Consider the following 25964-nt stretch of genomic DNA (forward strand, 5'->3'; position numbering starts at 1 on the left):
CCAAATTAAAATTAATTATAATGAAAAATATAAATTTTAATAAGTTGAACCAATATTACCATTTATTTATTATAACCTGAGTTATATTTTTATTAAGGATAATGATAATATAATTATGATATATATATTATTAAGCCAAGAGGCTTCTACAATGAGAGCATCCTTCGTTGTAAACAATTCAGTATTTAAAAGAAATTTGAATCGTGATAACCATGGCTTCTACATTTGCAAATTTCTTTTCCTTCTCACAGCCTTCTATTTTGCCGGTATACAAGAAGAAGATCGCCATTGATGATCAAAGTGCAGAGATCGAAAGGTAAAAAATAGAGGCACTCAAATCTGAGAATGTCAAACTGCAAAGGCTAGTGGAAGACAGCCAACGGTTTAATGGCAGATTTGGAGAAGGTGAGGATGAGATTGTTACAGATGGAAGAAGCGGAGGAGTGGCTGTGTTCACAGCTGGACGATTTGGAGGTGGAATCGCTCCTTCAGACCCAGGATTATAATCGACAAATCAATTTTCTTAAATAGCAATTGGCTCAAATGCAAGATCTTCTTGCGTAGTTTCAACAGAATCGCTCTTAAAGATTTTGCTACCCAATTTGTGTGTGCAAAATGAAGAATGAAATTGTTTGTACAGAATGAAGAATGAATTTGTAAATTTTGTATAGGCAAAGACACTATTTTGTAAATCCTGATGAATTTCTTTTGAAGATCTCTATTGAAATGAAAATAGAAAACTTAAATTAAAGGAAAGGAAGGGTTTCAATGATATTGATTATTCGGTTTAGTATAGATCAACAGAAGTGTCTGGTGAAATCATTATTCTTATTATCGCCTATATCTTTTATGTTCATGTAAAGTCTTTATTGTGAGCAGATTTTACATAAGTTTGGTTTTTTTATTCTAGTATAATAGGCTTTCATGTTAGGTACAATGAAAGATTACAATTATATGTGACATTTTTATTTGAATGTTTATACAAGTTTTGTTTCACAGTTCGAACATTCATGGCATTGCTTGAAGGAAATTTGAAATTTTCATCCACCTGACATTGTGAATGTTTTCCTTGGGTTGATTTATAAATTTATAGAATAACTTTGTCTCATTATAGAGGCCGGATATTTGATCGCCATCTTCAGAACTCCAACATCAACCACTCCGCTTCAAATTTGAAGATTAGGGATTCTAAAATTTTAAGAAAATACTTATAAATATCCCTTCATCCAATGAATTAGGGTAAGAAACATTTGTTATTTTGTCATTCTAAAGCATTTGATTCTCTCCTCCCCATTACATTGAAAGGAGTTTGTCCGGCTGAAGTTAATATTTATTTTTCCTTAAAAGGCTCTCTCTATCTGCGGAGAACTCATAATAGTTATCTTTTAAAGCAGTAGGTGGATGTATTTTGGACGTTGGGATTATTGATTAGTGTGGGAGTGAAGAGACATGATCATCCATCCTGCAATCCACTAGCCGAGCAATCCATTAGCCGAGCCGGAAAGTTGTGCATGACTTCATTAAAGTTGTGTTTGATAGATATAATCAACAGTGCATCCAGAAATAGGAGGCCAAAATGAATTTATCCCCAAACTGTATGGAAAGTTGTTTAAAGAGATATCTTTTTCGAGGTGTTTATTGCAGTTAGTTAGATTATGAAAATAGGTGCCTTGAGAAGGATATCTCTGCTTTTTTATATATATGAAAAATATATATAAGCTAGTAATATATACCATCAAAAGTGTATCCTCCAATGGACAACAAATATTAAATATTAACATTTAATACAAAATATTAATTATAAGAATATATTAAAATATATACTAAATGTAATTATATTCAAATATCAAAATACAATTAGATTTTAAAGGTCGCAGCCTTTCTATCATACAAGTATATATAGGATAGATAGCCGGACAGAGTTGGGGGGAGGGAAAACTCAAAGATGAAAATAGGAAGATAAATGAAGACATTCACATATGTGTTCAATACAATACAGTCAGCCGATAATATAAGAGAGGAAGAAACTAGCATCGAATGATAGCAGGGAACGAACAGAGGAATATCATTGCAGAGAACAAACCTTCATTCCTCGACAACGGAGGCAACTAGGAAGGCAGAGTCGTCACACCATAAAAAATTGATTAGCATGATGATAATGAGATGCGGAAATGACTCATTTCCTTATATCAGATCAAAAATCCGACTCAGCGATGGAGTATGATTGGTGGGGAATATAGCCCATAGTAGAATGATAGCAAGCATTGAATATGGGAGGAGGAGAAAGGGAAGATATGGATATCACCAGTAGAGCCAACACTCAGCGAATGATACAGGAGGAAAATAGACAGCGGGATGGACAGAACCGAGCAAGAGACCAACCAGCGTAAACAGAGGAGAATAACTGGACGTCACTACACCGTGGACAAAGAGAGGCCTGACTCATGAAGGGGAATGGAGATGTGACACAGCCAGAGCAGAAAAAGACAATCATCAAACATGAGAACGTATCTGCAGAGTCAGAGGGAGAAGGATATCGTCTTAGTGAAGGCAGTAGCTATATACGCATAAGGAGGAAATTTGCATTGGTGTACATGTTCTTTACATATACACGATCAGTATAGGAGCAAGCGTTGGGGTCAATGGCTTTGATCAGTCAACCGGAGAACAGGAGGAGTATAGAAGGATAACAATCTAATGTATAGTTTATTTACCAACACAATCGATGAGTATGGGAAGTATATCGAATATTAAACGTAAGCAAATACAAGGAATTAATAACATCCGGCACACAGTCTAAGTAAAACTCAGGATAGTCATAACAACTCAAAGGTGAATTATTCTCCTTTGGAGATAGCGGCAAGTAAACATAGTTGACATACAGTCAATAGATGTTTGACAGAGAAACACTCCACACAGGAACCTAATAATTGAAAATATTTTAAGTCAACTAAATAACAAAAGCATACCATTAGATATCAAAATCCAATATTTGTGACATACATGTACCTTGGGAGCAATAGAATCTGATAATCCATCAATATATTACATACTTCCACAAGTATAGAGTAAAATCTCTTGCATTTCCAGGATATCATAAGACCTTTGTTCCAACCATATTCAGTAATACCTCCTGGTGTACAAGTATATGAACATCATATCAAACATAGGAAAGAATAGGACAACAATAGAAATCAGATAGATTCAATCACTACCATATAGACATAAGTTTATATATAGATCAAATAGATCAAATGGGGGATAATATTAATAAGAGATATGTCTATATATAGATCAAATAGAACAAATGGGGGATAATATTTATAAGAGAATACCAAATATTAGACAATATTCATTTGGAAGAGATAAAGATGAACTTTGGATTATGTTTACCTATACGAGTATATAGATGAAGCACACCAAAGTCATAGAAAAACCAATAATGAGAAAATAATCTTCGCCCAAAAATTCAATTACAACTATCAAATAGTGAAATATATAATAAATTGTGGAAATTTGGGGATATCCCGACCTCGGGACATCACATCAATCACACATGCAAACTTTATTCCAAATCTATTGGGCAAAACATTTCATTCAAAATCGACAGTGGATGAAGATTTGACTTTAAGCTTCCTTTTTTGTTATTAGGGGTTTTCAACCGCTTTTGAGGCTTCCACATATTACATACCACGAAGTCCATTAAAAGTATGTATTATTGCATTACGTATCTTTTTAACTTATAAATGGTTGCTATAATTGTGGGCATCTCTCTTTATGCTCTCCAATTTTAGGATACGGTATAAACTTTGAACAACTTAAGAAATTTGTACAACTCTAACTTAAAATTGTTATAAACTTGCCTTGTGTTCCCTTCAATTGGGATATAAGTCTTTTTAGGAGAAGTTGGCAATTTATTTCAAATCTACTTCAAACTAAATTAGAAAATCCATCTTGATTGGTGATTGTGGATTATAATCTATTGGACAAAGAGGATCAACATTATTCTTTATTTTGTCAAGCTTAACAAAAATAATTGATGTAAAATTGAACAATCCTATGGAAAATTTCATAATGTAAACTCTCCAAGATGATTTCTTTTTTGTTTGATTTGTTTTTCCCTAGGATTATTGGATTTCGAATCCACTCATTTCGAGCTATGTTAGGCTTCAATTGGAATTGTATTTCAAGAGATATTGAGGAAGGTACAAGTAGGCTTTTTAAGCTTGACCGCATGTCTTCATTGTTTTGTTTAAAATCTTGCATAAGTGGACTTTTTGTTAGTCATTACATGTCATGTTGGATATTGTTTACCGTACGGATAAAATAAATGAACGCATATAGACCATAGAACACGAATAACAAACTCCTTTTATTATATTTGCATATGCCAGAACATTACATTATGCTTCATAAGATAAGATAAATGATGATTTACAATGATCCCAGACGGGATATAAATACTATCCGCCGAACCTTCCCGAAGGAGTTCGCCAACCACAAACATTATGTCTGCTACAAACTATTTACCCGTCGGCTACAAAATATAGAAACACTGACGACAATCACCCCGTCGACTACAGAAACACCGACGACAATCACCCCGTTGGCTACAGAAACACCGACGACAATCACCCCGTCGGCTACAGAAACACCGACGACAATCACTCCGTCGGCTGACACAGTTTCTACCGATGACAGATATCATTTGTTTTCAAAATAGAATTAAAACTCCACATTTTAGATATTTGTGAGGGAATATGGGATCTTTAATGAGTTTTTATAATCGGCAGTCTTTTTTTATATCTCTTTATTCACTTCCTTTTTAGAAGACTGTTGAAATACCTTTAAGAGCTTTGTTAAAATCTACCTATGATGTCATTTATATAAGGAATTACAAGGAATTAATCATTTTTATGATTATCTTATTTGCATTCCTTAATTAAAAACGTGTTTATACTTCCAAGCAATATCAATGCACTCTTTAAAAACAAATACAAGAGACCACATGCAATGCCTTTCCAAAAATGTGTTTATACTTGGAGGTATAATGTTTTGTCTTGTTAAAATAGTTCCAAATCCTGTCATTGAATATTAGAAGGAAAGGTGGCAATTTACTTGTGCTACATGTGAAAACACACGTTTTAACTTAAAAATGCTGTTTTATATTGAGTTAACATCTTCCAAAGGCCCTTACCATCTCTACCTATGCAATAATGTTTCTATCATGTCTTAACACCACAAAAACCTATCGTTCTTTCTAAAAGGAAAAGTGTTTTCTATGTACTCATCAAAATGACTTGTAAAGGCCAATCAGAATCCTGTCATTGGCTTTCATAAGTAAGGCTGCCATTTTTTACATGTATTACACATTTTTAAAAGCAAATTCTGAATTCAAAAGACTTGTATCAATGCCTCAAAATCTTGTCATCAGTCTGAAAGGGCATTTTATGAGCAGTTGACATTTGTAAATGAGCTTTCAAAGCCCGTCGCTACATTCCTTGGTGTCTATACACTTGAAGTGCTCATTTATAAAGTCTGTCTATGCTCATAATGCGGGGTTTAAACATGTTTTTGTCTTCCAAAAACCCATCATTACTTTTCCTTAACATTACATGTTTGTATTTTGAGCTAAAAAGCCCATCAAGGGCATGACCAAGTCATTTTGAGTTGGATTGCTGTTTAAAAATCTCGTCATTATTCATTTGCAAGGCATTATAGCATGTAATGTCTTCTGAAAAGCCCGTAAAGGGCAAGAATGACTTGTTTTTTGAAGGAAAAAATCATTTTTACACTTGCAGTGATTTCTTCTAAGTCCGTCTAGGGCATAAGTTACGATTTATAGATGAAGGAAACATTCAAACAAGCAACATCAAATGAAAAATCTGTGCAAAGCTAACACATTCATTTGTGGCTTGTTTTCATTTACCAAATCTGTGTTTTCCTTCCTAGGGCAATATTTTTAAAATTGATTGCATTGGCTTGCAATCTCAATCAAGAACCATGTTTTTGGAGGTTGAACGAGTCATCGGAGTTGGTACAATGAAGCATTCCAGTTTGCTAAATCTGCCACATGTCAAAGAGCACTTCTAGATCTGCAAGAAACATTAAATGGCGGAATTTCAGTTTTCCTTGACTCATCAGTTTTGAAGATTTCTCTCCAGATTATTCAGGACTTCATTCTTGATGTCTTGCTTACATTTCGGGATCAGGTTTCTGTATAGTTTGTTTTGACATTAGAAGGAATATAATGTGAAAGTTCTTCCTAATGATGCAATGCAAATTCTTCCCATAAAAAAAATGCTTAAGTGTGTTTTTCCTTCACTTTCAGATGGGATTAAAAGTCCCGTTAATAAACTTGTCTTGAATAAAAAGAGAAACAAAGCAAAGTTTCCTGCCCCCTGCCATTTGTAATGTTAGCTAAAAAGCCCACCTACAAGAATTTTCTAAGTACATTTTGGTTCCTTTTCAAAGCGGCAAATGGACTCCAAAAACCCCTTTGTAGGTGGCAAATGCTTTCAAATTTACTTGTAATGGGACTTAAAAACCTCAATTACAAGAGAAAAGTCTTCCCATTTATCTATATATGCTTGTGCAAGGAGGTGAAAAAGTGAAAACAATTGAGACCATAGAAAGCTTTCAAGACCGTTTTTCAAGCAGGTGATTTATTGACGCCATTACAATCAAGGATATAGATTTTTGTTCTAGATCAAGATGCTTTGACCAAATTTAAACACTTCAATCACAGAGCATCATTTAGCAGCAATAAGACTGACAAAGGATGAAGTAACAGGGGTCATGTTTTTTAGGCACTTAGTTTATTTTTCATTGTGCATTTTGTGGATTTGTTATTGACAAGTTAAATGTAATTGGGGAGCAAGATGTAATTGCATGTGATAGTATCACCTGCAAAGCTTTAACATGTAATCAATTTGTAGGACATTAGGACTTGCAGTGTTGAATAAGTTAAAGTTAGTTAGTGAATAGGTCAAAGTTTGTTCAGTTTCTCCTACCTTCATCTATATTTAGGACGGTGCTTCTTTGTTATTATCATCTTTTGGTAATACAAGAAAACTATTAATGTTTGGTAGCTTCAGTTGGATAAACTCAAGAGACTAAAGTTATATATATATATATATATATATGATGTATGTGTGTGTAGTTAAATTATAAATTGTAATATTAATTAAAAAGTAATGAATAGACATGTCCAGGGATATGTCTATCCATATTCCATCCACAATATAAAGACTAAGAGAGATGGATGCCATTTGGAAAGAACATACCACATAGGCAGTGTCATTACATTTGCAGCGATCCTCCATGACAATTATCATGGTATCAGAGCCAAGTTGTAAATGTATCAAAGAGAAGGTTAAAAAAAATAGAATTATCAAGAGTGTGATGATTTATAATCATATCTTACAATAGAAATTTCTCCTACCACATTATTAAGGACGTGATTTGCTTCTACTCATTCTATTAATCACTGGAATTATCTTTCATGAACGGTGGCTTTAATATACACAAACAGATATCCTTCCCTTCACTTCAGAATTTACATAACTGAGTTTATTAAGGTGAAACCCATCACAATGATGATATAGAACCTGAGCATGAAGACATAATATCATAGCAACAAGGCACATTGGAAGACATATTCCAAATTCTGATCTCGGGAATGCACTGATTTGGATCCAATTGGGATCGCCAATGTGAGGAAGGATGCTGTTTGGGCATCTCCAAAACTTATCACAGAGATCTGGCCTCCAACTATTAGATCACAAGTCACCTTGGATGATGACTGCTCTCGAACTTAGGTCTGTTATGTCCAAGATCTCGGGTGAGGTTCCATTTTAGAAGCTCAAATGTTGGCCATCGCTAGCAAGGATCAACCCACTCAACTCAATGTTGATGTTGTGCTCAAGAAAATGTGGACTTTGTTGGATCTATCACTAGATGAAATCTTGATGTCTCCTTGGCACGATAACCTCAATGGTCATAGGGCATGGTAGGGCAGTCTATTAGTGGAAAAATCAATAGATTGACAAGCGAAGCAGGAGGAATGCTTTTGATAAACCTTATTAACTTTGATAAACGAGAAACAACTGCAATAAATTAGTGCAAAGAAGGTGATTGGGAAATTCAAGGTAGGTCGGGACAATTTGATTCATCCCATTGACTACCACGTAGGAGGACTATGCTTGGGATAAGTAGAAAATTGCCAACAAGGATAGTCAACATACTCTAATAACTTGACTGGCTGTCCAACAATCTATGCTGAAGAATTGATTTCTTTTTTTTTGTTATTGAGGTTTTGCAATTTTGATACAACAATATAGCAGCAAACTAGAATATTTTGCAATAATAATTTTAACTCAAGTATTTAGAAATTACATAGGGAATATACAGCCGAAAAATTCCAGATTTCAATATCAACTTAGATACTGAGTATTTTCACAAAATACCGACAACTCAGTTGATAAAATATCCCCTATTATCTAAATCAACAATACTTAGAAAAATTTAGAAGTTACAATCCATGAACTTATAGGTAAGACATGACTTGAAACCCTTTGAAATGAAGACTAGCAGCAACAAAGAATTCTTCGACAAACAAATGCAACTGCAGATTTGAAAAATTCTGCTCCCAAAGTGCAAATAGAAAATAACACCCAACAACAGATATAAATTAGCACTCAACCAACTCCAAATTAACCAGCACACAATTTGATATAACAATTCCAATGAATCCCTTCACAAATTCTAGAACAACTTCTAGCAGCAAGAAAAATTAAACTTCTCGTTAGCAATAGTTAATACAGTAGGAGAAATGACAAATCGTATACCTTAGCACAATTTGCCAAGCAATCTCAGAATTGAATCTACAATACTTCAGCTGTAGATCCCAAACCCTTATACTTCAGCAATGGCACAAAATCTAAGAACTTTAGAAGTGTCACAAAGACAACAAAGAAAGATAAGATAATCAAATAATTGGATGTTTTTGTCATCAAATGTCCTCATATTTATAATCTAAAAATGGCACCAGTTTCCCAAAAGAACTCCACTTAAGAAGCTTCCTCTACACAACATTAAAATATAATAAAGTGCCATTAATATAAATTATTAATTGCTTTTGGCTCCAAAAAATGACCTTTCCCACCATAACTTAATATTTTGACATGCAAGGCCATTGTTTCTTGTTGCCACAATTTAAATTTTTTTGTCCCAATTCAAACGAGCTATGATACTAAGGTGACCAACAAACAACACCAACAAAAATAGCAACCTCAACGCATTTACATGAATAATAATAATAATAATTCATCTGTCGTTCGAAAACAACTGAAGAAGCATCGAAATCGAAATCTGTCAACACCAAAGTGATCCTGATGATGAAAGACGATGAATGAACCTAACGGGGTGACTTACTATAAATAGACGCCCCCTCCAAGATTCTTGGAGTCCAAACCAGAAGCCCAAAATAAAATTGAGAGCATCACCCAACTCTTCTAACTCAACTGAGCTCATTGGAACCAACAACTTGACTTACTATAAATAGTTAGTCCCTTAAATGGAGCCAAAACACACCATAGGTTGTTCAAAAGCCTATAACCCCATAAGTGAGAGCCTCAAATCCCAGTATCAGCTCACGAGGGTTGTGATGGTGAACTGACCAAGCCAACTGTAGGAACCTGTTAAAAATGGAGACATTACACATTCAAAGCCGATTAGATTTATAATTTTCTACCCACATAACTATTGTGGAATCCCTACACTGAGACATGAAGGGAGACACCTTATGCAAATCGATAAATAGAAAGGGACGCAGTCATATAGAATGACAAGATTGCCAACAAGTGTTGGCCAAGAGGGACAAACGGGAACGTTACCTCAACCAAGAGGGCAGTACCATCGACCAAGTATAATCATGGGTACTAGATACCCACCACCAACTGAGTGGGTATAAAAGGTAATAGAAGTGTAACATCCAGTTTCCTTGGGTCTAAATTAACATCTAACATACTCAAAGAATACAACTATTACTTCGTTTCATAGGAAGATAGTTATATCATTCATGTTCATGTGAATAAGATTTACTGTTAAAATCAGTTAGACAAAATTTCTTAACTAAAAACTTGAAATACCATCAAATGAAATTACTACAAAAATTGAAAACCACATACGTCGAAAAACTGGGATCAAAATCAAACTAGGGATGCTTCTGCAACCACTTGGGTTAGTTCACAAATACATTGTAACAATTTTACATGACGACTATCATCTAAAAACCGCTATCTCAAAATCAAATGATGATTACAATTAAATACCACTATATTTAAAATTTTGGCATCACATACCACTATATCAATTAGGGCATCGTTTACCCTCGGTTCATTTTGGGCTTCTGATACTGCTATATCACTTAGGGCTTTCGCTACCACAGATTCAATTAGGGCTTCCGATACCACTAATTCAAATAGGGCTTCTGATACCACTGATTCAAATAGGGCTTCTGATACCACTGATTCAAATAGGGCTTCTGATTCCATGGATTCAATTAAGGCTTCTGATACTGTTGTATCATTTAGGGTTCCAGTTATCAGTCAATCAATTAGGGCTTCCAATTTCTTTCCATCTAATTACTTAGCTGCTGTAGGAATTCAAGATTAGAAATATGCTTATATCCAATATTCATATAAATGAAAAACAACCCATAAATCTATCTATTGCATCTAGGTGTAATGATGAAATAACTCAGTTGATCTTACCTTCTTGCATATTAATCATAAAATTGATATTACTTGTTTCCGACAAATAATTGAATGTACAATTTATCTTTGTCTGTTGTTCATTTGATAACTTGGGAAAAGGTGAAACATTGTCAAGGGCTTTACCACCCAACCTCGGACCAAATCTTATCCCCATATGATCTCTAACAAGAAAGGCCCTCCCTACCTGGAATTGGCAGGGATCATCTTGCCATTCACTGGGCATTCTGGTATGTAACACACCATACGACTTGGCAGTAGGAGATCACAACAACAGGAATATGCATGAGCTATTAATTACACATTTCTTAGATATTCATATCTGATTTCATAATTGGTTCTTGTGATTTAACTCCACCTCTTCACCTTTCATGGCTTCTTGCCAGTGAATCCTAGGTGTCTGAAAGATTATGATCATTCTATTAAATTTACACCTCTTCACCATTCATGGCTTCTTTGCTGGTGAATTCCTCAGTGTACAAATATTGTGATAACACATGCATTAATGTTGATTCATGCAATTCAATTAAGTTTCTATCATTTGAATTCATAAATGTGATAATCTCAAGAGTACTCGATAGAAATAAAAAAAAGTCTATATATTACAGGAAAAAGTAACAGCAAAATTTCAGAGTGCATGTAATCCCGACTATGGATAAAGGATGAAAGTTATGCTTCAATAATACACTTTTATTTCAGTCTATTGTTTATACGATACGGCAGCAAAACTATATTCAGTGGTAAACGTACCAAGTAAAACATTGATTTCTTGGGATATTATTCATAAAAAGAAAGGAAAGCCAACTGTAATCGGTTTAGACTTAGCAAAGAAACACATAACCTGTAACAAGATGATTTCTTCCATCTTCCGAATCCATAACTGAAACAATCTCATAGTACTTGGTAGAAATTCAAGAGGCAAGATATCAGTCCTGATGAAGTTCCAACTAAGGGTGGAAGTTACGTTTTTATACATTCGATTCAGACCAATGTTTAAATTCTACAGCAGCAACATCATCAAATAATGGTAGACGTTCCAAACAGAGTACAGACTTTTTGGTATAACATTGAGAAAAGAAAGGAAAGACAAAATTTGATTATCATCAGATTGGATTTAGCAAGGAATCATGTGACCTATGGCAAGATATTTTCTTTCTCCTACGGCTAGAATTAATAATCACCCATGGTATCCTTACTCTGTACCTGTTGATGGTGGAAAAGAGAAGAAGGAACAATGTAGTATGTACCCAGCCGGCCGCTATGATTTGATCTCACATAATCATTCTTCAAGCACCAATAGACCATGGTATATATAAGTCATGTTTCTTAGAAAACAAGACTGTAAAATAATCTGAAATGCTACGGGCGGCTATAATTTTCCCATTGGTATTTGTAGGCTCTCGACCTATGAAGGAGAGACGGAAAAGAGAGGAAGAGAGTCGGGAATGAGAGAATGTTAGTCGCGTATGCATGAAGATATATCTCTTAAATAAAAGAAGTTGGAACATAATATATATCCCTGCCTCCCCCTTGACTCATAATATTAAAAAAAAAGTATAAAGAAGACTCTTTGGCTTCCATAATTTAAAAGATTAATTAACAAGTAAGAACGCCAAGTGTCTAATCGGTTATAAACAAAGATTATTAAAATGAAAAGAATAAAAGAATGGAAAGAGAGTTAGAAGGTTGTAATTCAAAAATTATAATAATTCAATTTTTATTATAATTCGAATATTATTATAATCTTATATGAACATGAAGGCATCACTCTATTAAATTATTAAAATATAAAGATGCCAAATCATTTTTATATTTAAATGCACGTATATAAATAATTATTAAAAACAAGATGACGAAAGATAAATTAAAATCCTTTAAGATACGTTTATATTTTAACTCAATTATTTTAATTAAAATATTTATTAAATAACTCATGCGGGTCTCACAGATATATTCTATTCCAAGTCGCTAGGTCCTCTACCCATCTACTCACCGATGGTGATGCTCCTACCTAATTCTTTCTGACAATGCTTCCACCCCACTGACATGCTCCCTACAAGGAAATTCTCCATCGTTGAATTATATTATCATAATAAATTATTTAAATAATCACAACGGTTAACCATCCTCCTTAATCCCATGAATTTGTAATTAACGATCAACTAACATGTCATCTTCACTTGAAATCATAACAACTAACTATCTTACCATTTTGCTAGATTATAACAAATTAAACTGCTAATTGACTTCATGCAAACCTCAACGGCTATATTTCAAGTTAGGTCAAAAATTGGGATGTAACAAGAAGAGGCATTGAGCATCGACCATCCAAAGTGGTTATAAGGTGTATCTCATTTATAATATTTATTTCATAAATATATGTCAATATTTAAAAATGTGTCAACATTAAAAAATATGTGTTTATATATTTATATACACAAATGTATACACTTCTAACTTTTATTATTGAAAATATAAAATAAAGAGTTATTTTATAAGTATGTTGTAGTTAGTAATAGGCATGACTTAAATTACTAAGATCCAAAATAATATTAATATTATTACTTGTGTATGTATTACAAAAGAGTTATTTACCTTGATCTTTCCTTTCTCTTCGAGAATGGTCTTGTAGGGAATGGATGGCTGATATTAGACTCAGAGGGAGCTTGACACTTCAAAAGAGGCAACATTGGATGAGAAGCTCGAAAGATTGATAATTCAGAGGGAGTTTAAAATCCATGTGTGTGACTATGATTTTAATGGGCCTAACCCTTGTGTACATCATGAGGAAGTGACAACTTTCAAATGACTATCACTTGTATTTGTAGAGGTTATTGAAAGGTGAAGATTTTACAATAACTTAATTTTCTATAATGATGGATATTGTTACATCCCAAATTTTGCCGTAATTTTTGATTTGATCATAACTGTTGGTTTAACGAACTATTTCTTTTCCTGATTATGTGAAAATGAGTTATTTATATACGTTGTATCAACTATTAATAGATTATTTCTCTTCTTGATCATGTGAAACGAGTTAGTTATTTACATACGTTGTACCAATTGATAACAAATTATTTCTTTCATGATCATGTGAAATGAGTTAGTTATTATAGATGTTAAAGAAATAACTAGTAACCTATAACTGTTATTAGATGATTAGCATTCGTTTGATTTGAGTTAACAATCAATATATATTTATGAATTAATCTGTTGGCAAGAATGTTTTGTTTGGGTGATTGAAGGAGAAGACTGAAGAGAGGGGAAACATTGCTAAATGGGATCATCAGAATGGGATGGTTGTTTGGTTCAGTCATCAGGATTGACAGGTATGACTTAAGACTCCCTTGGAAAGGATACGAAGACTTGACCACAGGTTACATTATGGGACCACATGAGCTATTAGGAGAACAATATTATAAAAACATTAAGTAATCTAAATTAAAATATAATTCATACCTTAGAGATTAATATTAAATCTTCTTATTTTATCATTATAATAAGCATTTAAATATGAACTAATATATATAAAAATGAAATGGCACCAATAAATTATCATAATATAATTTAATGAAGTCACCTCATTAATATACATACGTGAACATATATAAGAGCATATAATAATAATAAAATAAAATTTAAACTCTTCAACTCATTTCTTTTCCCTCCTTATTTCTCCTCTTTTCAAATTGAATGAAGTTTTGAATTTTGATGGGTTATCTTGGAAAACCGATAGTAGCCGAAGAGCCATGGCTAGCCTTTAAGACAAGCTATGAACCATTGAAGATGGCATCACCCTCTCTATGATTGATACGATATCCTTTCCTGCCAAACCATTCAATCAATCTGCACAACCAAATATACTGATCTTCCCTTCTCTGCCAGCAATTTGCATTCGATGAACCAAGTCTCAAACCCGCAGGTGAGATAATTTGCCAACAGGAGTTTTGACCAAGGACGGAAGGAGTCACTTCCCAATTAGTATTCGGCCAATAACCCAAGTCATGTTTAATTATTGCATTCCATATTATATTGTTTTCATCTCTGAATTCTGGACCGACTGTAGTCGGCTTTGTGTAATGCTAAGTATGTAAAAGAAATTGATCACTGTCTTCTTATATGGAAGTTAAACCATTCATGTATCATTAGGACTATGAAGGGAACCATCGCGTATTTTGTTTTTCATAAGTTATCTTCATTAGATTATAAGCCAAATGCACAAGCATACAATCTACCTTGCCAATAGTCTGCTGCGAACCCTTGAATTTATTGAGAACATTAATTCTATCTTTGTATTCTCGTAATATCTTTTGGAAACGAATTGTAATTGTTAAGAGTGTTGAGAACAATTTTTCATAGACATGCTGTCATAATGATTAGAATACTCATGATCACCGAGGAATTCACCGGCAAGAAGCCATGAAATGGTGAAGAGGTGAATCAATATTATCAGAATGCTAAATCTCATAATCACCGAGGAATTCACCGGCAAGAAGCTATGAAATGGTGAAGAGGTGTATCAATATTATCAGAATGCTAAATCTCATAATTATCGAGGAATTCACCAGCAAGAAGCCATGAGTGGTGAAGAGGTGGAGTTAACCTACAAGAACCAAGAATAAAATAAAAAATGAATAACTATGTACTGAAAAACATTTAATAGCTCATGCATGTCTCGATAATGGAATCTATTAACAAGTTGAGTGGTGGTGATCGGGTTCACGAACCCAACTGAAATCCTTGGCCAAGGTAGATATAGGCATATGTTGCCAATCATGAGATCATTTTGTTTGTCCATAGACGTCGGTTATATAGGTATAACCGATTGGGCACTCAAACCACCTGGTAGCTCGGATGGCTGGACTTAAGAACATCCCAAGCCCAATCCCGAGGTAGGGAGGGCCATTCTATTAAGTTAGGATGTGTGGGGATAAGTATGGTCCGAGGTTGGGAGGTTAAGCCTATGTCAATGCTTCTCCTCCCACCAATGCCGAGGCTTGAACAACAAGATAAAGGGATTCCTTCGTTATTTCTGTATGTTTCTATTGCACTTTTACCTTTAAATCCTTAGAGGAATAATTAGATAGTTTAGTTTTCTAATAGCATAATTTGAATGGATATATATATTAGTTAATATAGAAGATAATCGTTACTTTGTTTTCAGCTTAATGTGTTATTAGTTAGAAATGGTTTAAATGTTAGCAATGTATTTATTTATTTATCTCGTTATATCAGCTGAATATGAATTACAGTTAGAATAAAAAATAGTTACTTATCTTAGTTAATGGAAGACATTGTCATGTGAAAAGGAATTAGATACTTTTTAAATTAGAATTATATTGCAGCCTGTCAGGAAGATAAAACAGCCTTCCAGACAATGAGATATTCTGAGAAAATCGAACCAGAATTATGTATACCTCTGTAATAGCAGCAATTTAATAGTTCTCTTCAAATTTGGTATACAACAGCACCAAATTTGCATCCACAGAATCATAATAGTATTTTGAGAATTCAGTTTGCAAAATTCATCATCAATCAGTGACGATTCAGATTGCCAAGAGAGGAATCAATCCTCAAACCCTAGCCATTTCTCACAGCCAAAAAACTTAATAAATTTTCATCAAATGAACAATGGATATCCTAGAATGAGCTCTCAAGTCCCTTTTTATTCTTTCTTGTGAGAGCTCAAACACAATTCTTACCAATGTGGGATAAAAAGATATACTTTTCTTTTTAATAATTCATTTACTCCAATACTTTAAATTAATACCTTGGCTTAGGCTTCCATGAATTAATTAAATAAATGGCCCCTTCCTATGATGACTCAACCCTCAACTTAAGTGAAATTATAAATTTAAATTATAACTTTATAATAAGCCATTTAATGATTTAATAATAATTTGGCCACCAAAATAATGATAACTCCCAAAGTAGTTATCCTTTTAATATGTCGTCTGAAATAGGAATCACACCTATTATTTCCCCATGTGATCAAATGCACTTTCCAAAAATAGAAAGGGTCCTTCTCGATCAATATCAAATTTACTATAAATAGTAAACATGGCAAACTATAGCAAATGAAGTCCGAATGATGCCAAACGAAAGCCAAACCAAAGGATACTGAATTCTAAAGTAGATGCCCACTGAAAGAGACCCTCTGTCCATCCTCATTAGCCTACGAGGGTCACATGATAGGCTAATCCCAAGAGCCTAAAAAATGGGGACATTACAATCCTCCCTTCCCAAGATTGCTTGCCCTCAAGCAATCAGGAAAAGCAAGCAACATCACAGTCTACCTGGATCCCAAGGATGGTCATGAATAATGTCCCAATCCTCACCATACTCCTGTGAAGAAATCATCAACATCAACAATACAAAAATCAACAACTGAGAAACTGCACTCAACACCCAAACAATTGACATCACTGACAAAATCATCTGAAGACCAACTGTAGATGCCAATAGAAGAAACCACACTGCGGAACTCAAGCCAATTGAAACATTGACTCTGTCAAAACTCAAGTCCCTGTCTAACTGACACTCACACCCAACTGCACTGTGGATATGACAACAACCATAGGTACCTGAGTCACTACCACCAAATCCAATCTTTGATAAACTGTCCTGGGGGTGTTGATATTGCAAGCTGTGTAACTTGCAACTGCCAATTCCATCTGCAAAAGATGGTGCCAATCCATCCCATAATGGATGGTAAGAAACTGGAGCCGATCTACACCTGCGTGAAATCAAATCTTCTATCTTTGGGTCAGAAGAAAAATGATGAGCATACCTCACCGTATAATGCCGGTAGGAACCCCCAAACTCCACTACTGGCTCACCATCACTGAACTGGGAATCAGTAGATGGCTCCAATCTCTAACTCCGAGTGGCTATAGGCTGGATAGGACCTTGTGCAATCCGCTCAACAAACCCCACCTCAAAATCCCTGTGAGGTAGCATAGTAGAAAGGATCACTATAATCACCCCGATCAATCTGCAAATAGCACTCGTACCTCAGATGAGAACACCTTTTGACACTTTATGTGAGTCTAAATGAACACCTACACTATCCAACAAATACTCCATGAATGGTTAGTGTAGTAAAAATTATACAAGGAAGCATCAACATACTCCCCCGTACACCACAACTGATCCCTCTGTAAAAGTGGCACAGCCAACTGTACCACACTGTCATCTGTGTGAGAAGAATCAATTTGGAGACTCGACTCCACTGGTATCCCAAACTTATTAGGACCAGGTACTCCCAAATCCTAAACATGTGTGTCAGCCCCAACAACATGTTCCTCAGTAACAACTGTAGGAGCGTACTCACCACCAACCACCTCAATATACAAATGAACTGGGTCTGGAGCTGGTGTAGATTCCAATTGCTCCAACTCCATGGTCATCTCCTCTAACTGAAAGTATGACTCTTGTAGATCTTGCTGTATGTCCTCCAAAGCCTCAGTAGTCGCTATGAGCTCCTGGGTCAGCTCACTCACCTCCTCCTCAAGATCCAAGAGTGCCTCATAGGCTATACTCCCCCACTCAACTAGGTGGTCATGGTCGGATACCAACTGTAAGTAATCCTGTCTCAAGACCCAAACAACTTCACACAAGGCATGAACCTCTGCCAAAGAAAGGTAACCACCGCTAGACTCATCTGTCATAGAAGCAACCCAACCAGTAACGACCAACAACTGACGAGCGGTATCAAAATGCTCAAGAGCAGTAGTGATATCTCTCTCGCCATCTCTCAACTGGCCGGTCACATGGCGACTCTGCACTACAGGCTTCCTATAAACCGTCTCAAATATGCTATCCACACTATGAGAGAAAGCTGAATCAAACGAACTCCCCTCAAGATCACCAATGCTCAATGTACTTACATCTGACTACACCTCCACACTCTGAACGCAAGCATCGGACTCATCCTCATCTAACTCCGAAGAAGCTGCTGCTGAAACTATCTCATCATAACAATCTCCAACTCCCTTGTCCTCTGCAACTAACTGAGAGTCCAGATCCTAACAAATATCATTAGGGGTCACTGACAAAGTAACTTTCTCAATTGACAAGGTAGCCCTGGTTGAAACAAACTCTTGCCACTCAGAGTCTACCTCATCCTCATCTATGGGTTTCGGCAACATTGAATCAAGGAACCTATCTCCACCAACTGTTGACGCTAAATCTATACCCAAAGTCGGAAATAAAAATCCAAATACACTACAACACTCATCATCCTCACTCACAACAATGGATGAATTTGGAATGCTAGTGTATATATCCTCTAACTGCATCTCCTCTACCGACTCTGACCACGTACACAACTCGACGTCAACTTGTGGATAAGCTATACTGTAGCATGGAGTGTCATCAGACAAAACATCTATAACATTCCCATCTTGAGTGTTGTCACTAGAAAGCTCCATGCTCACATCCTCAGCACAGGAATATAACACTATCTCTTGTACCAAACCCATACTGTGATTGCTATCATAAATATCAAAATTGTCAGAGCTCAAACTCTCCTCACAGTCATCACTCAATATCATACAGGGGGCATTGTCACCAATGCAACTCACAACATCCTCGAAAGTGTCCTCAGATGTGTCCATACTGACAACTCTCACATCACCTGCAAGAATCTCAACTGCAGACACGGATCGTTGTACACATGACTCATCGTCAACCTATACACCAACAATGCTAGAGCCCAAACTGAAATCAAGTGTCCCCTCTGTAATACTCTGATCACCAAGTACACCACTGGGAGACTCCATAGAGGCCTTGGGCCTATCTGCGGAAGCCACTACCTCCTGAATTGGAGCCATTCTACTGAAGCTGACATACACATCCCCAATGACAATTCCATCCGAAGAAGAATCTGAATGATAAGAGATGACTACGGCATCTTGGGCCTATCTGCAGAAGCCACTGCCTCCTGAACTGGAGCCACGCTACTAAAGCTGACATACACATCCCCAATGACAATTCCCTCCGAAGAAGAATGTGAATGATCAAAGATGACTACAGCATCAACTGCCTCTGTAGAATCCACAGTAACTGCTCTGGGAGCCTCAACCCAGTGATGCTCAACACTACTGTCCTCCAGTGGCACAGAAACATCCACCGAGTTTGGTGCAACAAAACTAGCATCAGCACTACGGATGGTAATAGCAGGTGCTGAACTAGATAATGGTACATCAGCATCATGATCAGCAGACGGAGAAAACTCAAGTCTTCTCCCCTACGAACCCGATGTCGGCCTACTAAAAGTAGAAGTAAAATATCTCGCCGCCATGTCAATTGTAGCCGGATCCGACAATCTCTTTGCCAGTCGCTGCTGATGCAATCTTAATTTCTCGACACTTTCCACCAAAGCATCTAACCCTGTTCTCTTCCCTCTGCTACTGTGTTGACTTCCCGAACTCGACCTCCTGTATCTATCCATGTTTGAGAAATAGAAATACTGATCACTCTGAGAATAATCTCATACAAATAATGAAATCAATTCCCACAGGATGGCAAGGTCAGAGCTCTGATACCATTGTAATGAGCTTGCCTGGCTCTCTTCTGAAGTAATTATTAATTTTTGAATTCGCTTGCAAAAGTCTTGTGTTTCACTTTTAATAAAAATTAACTTGTTGAATTTTGTCCAGAATTGAATAAGAAAGATAACAATTTATTATAAAATTCAACACTTCGCTAGAAATGATCACAATTATCAAATTTATTCTAATTTCAATTGTCATATAACACAACAATTAAATATATTAAATGAGCACCTTTTTTTGAATTAAGCACCTAGCTGAAATGAGACGCAGACCTCCATGAATGCGCACTAACTCTAATGCTAGTCACATTGCCATTAAAAAGTTATACAGCTCTTTCAAAACTGATATGCAACCCAGAATTACTGAATCTTCTCCAAAATTAAAAAAAAATGCAGCACCTTGAGTTCTCACCAATTTCCAGAATTATATTGCAGCCTGTCAGGAAGATAAAACAGCCTTCCAGACAATGAGATATTCTGAGAAAATCGAACCAGAATTATGTATACCTCTGTAATAGCAGCAATTTAATAGTTCTCTTCAAATTCGGTATACAACAACACCAAATTTGCATCCACAGAATCATAATAGTATTCTGAGAATTTAGTTTGCAAAATTCATCATCAACCAGTGATGATTCAGATTGCCAAGAGAGGAATCAGTCCTCAAACCCTAGCCATTTCTCACAGCCAAGAAACTTAATAAATTTTCATCAAATGAACAATGGATATCCTAGAATGAGCTCTCAAGTCCCTTTTTATTCTTTCTTGTGAGAGCTCAAAGACAATTCTTACCAATGTGGGATAAAAAGATATACTTTTCTTTTTAATAATTCATTTACTCCAATACTTTAAATTAATACCTTGGCTTAGGCTTCTATGAATTAATTAAATAAATGACCCCTTCCCATGATGACTCAATCGTCAACTTAAGTGAAATTATAAAGTTAAATTATAACTTTATAATAAGCCATTTAATGATTTAATAATAATTTGGCCATTAAAATAATAATAACTCCCAAAATACTTATCCTTTTAATATGTCGTCTGAAATAGGAATCACACCTATTATTTCCCCATATGACCAAATTCACTTTCCAAAAATAGAAAAGGTCCTTCTCGATCAATATCAGACTCACTATAAACAGTAAACATGGCAAACTATAGAAAATGAAGTCCGAATGACGCCAAACGAAAGCCAAACCAAAGGATACTGAATTCTAAAGTAGATGCCCACTGAAAGAGACCCTCTGTCCATCCTCATTAGCCTATGAGGGTTACATGATAGGTTAATCCCAAGAGCCTGAAAAATGGGGACATTACACCCTCAGAAGTAGGAGAGACTATCTCACATGCTATGGCTGGAACCGTTGTTTTGCAATTGATCCTTAAAAACTGTCGGTTGCAAAATATCCACAATTTTGCAAGTTGTGGTCACAGTGACTTACAAAATTGCCACCTAGCAAAATAATGGCAGCATTGAGCACTAAGGTATGATTGTAAGCTAGAGGTGGAAAAAGCCTTTATATAGCTATTGCATTCATTTGAAGGCTCTATCCTTTCAATATAGCTATTGCATTCAACATATTGTACTGCCATGTAAAAGAAACTCAATTATATAAAAATATACTATTGTATTGTAATGTTAGATTTGGTATGAAAGGAAACTATTTCTGTTCTTTCTGATTTCACTGTAAATATTGGTGGCAGAAATGCAAGGGTTTACCATATTTGCGTTCATCCAAGTGGGCGAGATGCAGCATTTATTCAGGAACTTAGGAGTACTGGGGCAGAAATTGTAAGTGTAGAGACGTATACTCATGCACTGGACATTGTGACTCGATCAGAACTCATGTGAGTTTTATTTCCTAGTTTAATGAGTACAACCTATATATATAATTTAGTGGTTTCAAGTGTTGTGTTTAGTACTTTTTAAGTTCTATGGCATCAGGTAGTTGATAATTTTTTGGGTAATATATTGAACTTTTTAAGTTTGTTTGAATGAAATTTTAAATATGATTTGAAGTGGATACATCTTTTCCAACTCATGTACTGAGTACCAGAATTCAACTCATTGCTGCAGCTTAACAGCTTATTTATTGGAATACATATTTTAGAATATTTTGTGAGCATCCAATATTTATCCTCTACTCAAGAATTATTTAGTTTCCCATTTTTCCATTTCATGTAACTAGAGGCTGGCAAAATTTGGAAAATAATGCAAGGAAAAATAAAATATGCAGTTGTGTGCTAAAGGTCCTTAGGCTGGTGACCCCACCTAATGTGATTAAGTTTGACTTGTCAACTTTACGATATTAGTACCATACTTCTCTAAAGATTCCCGTCAGTTTGATTTGATAAATTAACAAAATAACAGGAGGCAGGGCTTTAATTGCCAATTTGGTATTACTAAATTTGTCAAACAAAATCAGCTTCACTTTGGTTTTTACAATATTGCACGTGCTATCTTTTCAAGGTTTTCCTTGTTAGAATCTGATAAGATTAATAACCTAGAAAACTAGTGCAAAGAATAAATATCTAAACTATGAATGCAAATGATACAAATCAAAATAGCATCATAGAGTTAGTCTCCAAGAGAGTAATGCAAATGCTGGAAGCAAAATAGCATTAAGAGGATGCAAAAACAAGAGATGCAAATACAAGGTAGGTAGCATGCTTATATAGGTTAGGAAGAGGGAGGAGGTAGCAACACCAACCAATGAGGAGCAACCATCTATCGGACTAAAGATAGCAAAGTATCTTCCCAAGATAGCTATGGATGCTCACATGTAGGAAGGTGATACCTCACAACTATTCACCTAATAAGACATGCTTTATTAACCTAAGCAAGATTATTAAAAGTGTAGGAAAAACCTAACAAAATAGGAAAAATAAAAAACTACACTAACACCCCCCCATAAGCGAAGCTTAGGTGGATGTAGAAATGGGTCTCGGCAAGTCAAGCCTGATGAGGTACCCATGTACATAAAATTCCCCCAAAAGAGAGAGAAAAGAGACTCCCCAAAGAAAATTAGGACTCCAAGTGAGAGGAAGCGCCCCTCCAAAAGATGAAGCATCCCATACCCCTAGCAAAGCTTGCAAATTTTGTCTGGTAGATCCACTTACATCGAACAATTTTTCTTCCCTTAGAAAAAGGGACAAGATCCCAAGTGTGGTTCCTCATCAAGGAACTATACTCTTCTGCATAGCTGTATCCCACTTAGAAATACCAGAAGCCTCATGAAAGGACTGTGGATTTGAGGCAATAGCAATGAAGATATGTAGAGCATCCTAGAATTGTGAACGAGTCTGCTTGGTGTTTGATGGATCCCCAACCCAATCACCTGCAAACTGCAAGGTTTGTCTAGCCCAAACTGGACCAAAAGATGGAGAATCTAGAGGAGAATCATCAACCTGTGAATGATGACTAGGAGAGGAAGGAGGTGAGTCCTCTGAATCACTCTCTGCATCAAAAGTGGAAGTAGAAGACTGCTCAAGTGAATCTGACCCATCAGAAGATCTATCATGTATTCCAAGTGACTCCAATGTCAAAGTAGAAGGCAACCCTATGACAATGCTTTGCTGGTTAAGCTGATGCAAGTAGTGAAAGTTAAGATGGCCAAACTGCTCATGCCATAATCTGCTCACATCATTAAAGTGAGTGAGCAAAACAATCAAAGGAGGATCAGAAACAAAGTGAGAAAACATATAGAGTCGTGACTGATGATCTGCTCTCCCAACTGCAACTGTAGAATCATTGTGCAACTCACGTATCTCCACTGAATCAGGAGTGAACTCAACCTGCTTGCTTAAACCTGTGTGAGTGATCTGGTGTACCGATAGGAGATTAGTTGACAATGAGGGTACATAAGGAACATCATGGAATGTGCCATCCCCCACATCAACAGACCCTCTCCCACACACCTCAACAAGAGTATTATCACCCATCAAAATAGAAGGCATAGTACATAGCTCCAAGGATGCAAGTTCTTCCTTAAATGAAGCCATGTGGTGTGAAGCACCCGAATCAAGAACCCAAGTGGATGGTGAGAAAGCAACTACAAAAAGGGCCTTGCCCTTTCCTTTCCCCTTGCTATTTTCTTTTTCTTTGTTAGACCCTTCATTAGAACTTTGTTTGATAGACTCAAGAACACTGATATTATTCTTCTCAAGAATGTATATTAAGTGATCAAGTTGTTTCTGCAAACATTTATGTTCATCATGACCAGGTCTTTTACAATAGACACATTTGACCTTTTCTTTCTTAAGCTTATCACCCTTGGAAGATGGTGTATCAATAGTTGCTTTTGAAGAAACCAGCATCTGATCCTTCTTCTCCTCGCTATTCTTTTGTTTTTTGTCCTTACTATTGTTGTTACTACTTTGTCCTTGTTGTTCTTTTGTGCCTTGGTTGGCAGCCAAGGCATGTGACTTAGAGGACTTAAGAATGCCCATCTAGATTAGCTTGTCCCGTTCTCGAGTGAGATTGACAGCAAAATCATCTAAAGATGGCATGGTGAATTGAGTACCAAGTGCACCCTTAGTAGCATAGAAGGTAGAGACAAACACAGAATATTCTGAACTTAGCTTAGAGAGAATACTAAGAGTCAGTTGTTCATCTTTCTTTTCAATTCCACATTGTTTTAACTGCAGCCTTAGTGATTTTAATTTGGTGAAGAAATCTTGGATTGTGTTGAAATTGCCTGGACTCGAACTAATTAATTCATTTTCCAACATATGACCCCTCATTGAATCTTGTGTGCCAAATAGTGTTTCTAGCTTTGTCCATACTTCATTTGGTGTATCCAAAGACTCAATGTGAAATAGCAAGTCAGGAGAAACAGACAAACACAATGTTCCAAATGCCTCATCACATTTGTTAAACCACTTAGGCTTATCTTCATCTTTAGCAGGTTCAGTTTCAAGTCCCATAGTTATCCTATTTAATCCAGCTTTCCTTAAGTGAATTGTCATGCGTGATTTTCACCCAAAGTAATTGTATGGAGTTAGGATGGGCATATTTGTTTGATCCATGATGAAGAAATGCAGAGAAGAAATGCTAAAAAGAAGAGAACTCAGCCACGACAATGCCCCCCACTTTTTACTCAATCAAAGAACCCCCCCAAAGAAATATGATTTGACACTTTATTTTAGTGCATTTACAACTACCACTAGAAAGAAATATTTAGTGGTCTTGATTTCAATGCATTACAAACCCTCATGAAGAGCATATGTTAAAAGTGAAACTTGGGCACAATAATCAAGGAAACAAATAGCACCATTGTGATTTACTCGAAAAATATGCACTTTCAAAAAAAGAATCGCCTCGATACGAGGTCGTATGAGAAAGTTATGATCCTCTGAAGTTTTCAAAACGAGAACTGTGCACAGTCACAGCTAAGAATCTGCAATTTATGAAGAATTCATGCATGAAAATCAAAAAACAACTCCACGAGTGGATAGAGCACAAAAAAATAGCCAAGTTCATAACAAGAATCATCAAAATCGGAGTCCGTATGAGCAAGAACGAGATATTTGAAAACTGCGTTCAAATCTGCGACTGCAAATGGAGAGGGGTATGGCTGTAGCTTTGCATGCTCGATTCTGCAAAATATACAACTTGCATGCAAAATCTA

The 25964-nt window shown here is 35.8% G+C and overlaps 1 protein-coding gene across 10 annotated transcripts in view; it reads left to right on the forward strand.

Moving 5' to 3' along the window:
- Window positions 1–25964, forward strand: part of LOC149538416 (uncharacterized protein C16C9.01c-like) — a 199259-nt gene that overhangs the window by 144832 nt on the left and 28463 nt on the right. For 4 of the 10 annotated variants that reach the window (XM_089799728.1, XM_089799729.1, XM_089799732.1 and 1 more), the window contains one exon: window positions 22039–22182. The exons of 3 other annotated variants lie outside the window; for them this stretch is intronic. In XM_089799728.1, coding sequence (XP_089655854.1) covers window positions 22039–22182 — 144 coding nt within the window. Of the gene's footprint in view, window positions 1–14020; window positions 14105–22038; window positions 22183–25964 lie in introns of all 10 variants that reach the window. 3 more of the 10 variants (XM_089799730.1, XM_089799731.1, XM_089799727.1) reach the window with 1 other exon arrangement.

The sequence above is a fragment of the Cupressus sempervirens genome, chromosome 9 (genome assembly GCF_028749045.1).
Source record: "Cupressus sempervirens isolate cs-2001-9-10 chromosome 9, ASM2874904v1, whole genome shotgun sequence".
Classification (NCBI taxonomy): Eukaryota; Viridiplantae; Streptophyta; class Pinopsida; order Cupressales; family Cupressaceae; genus Cupressus; species Cupressus sempervirens.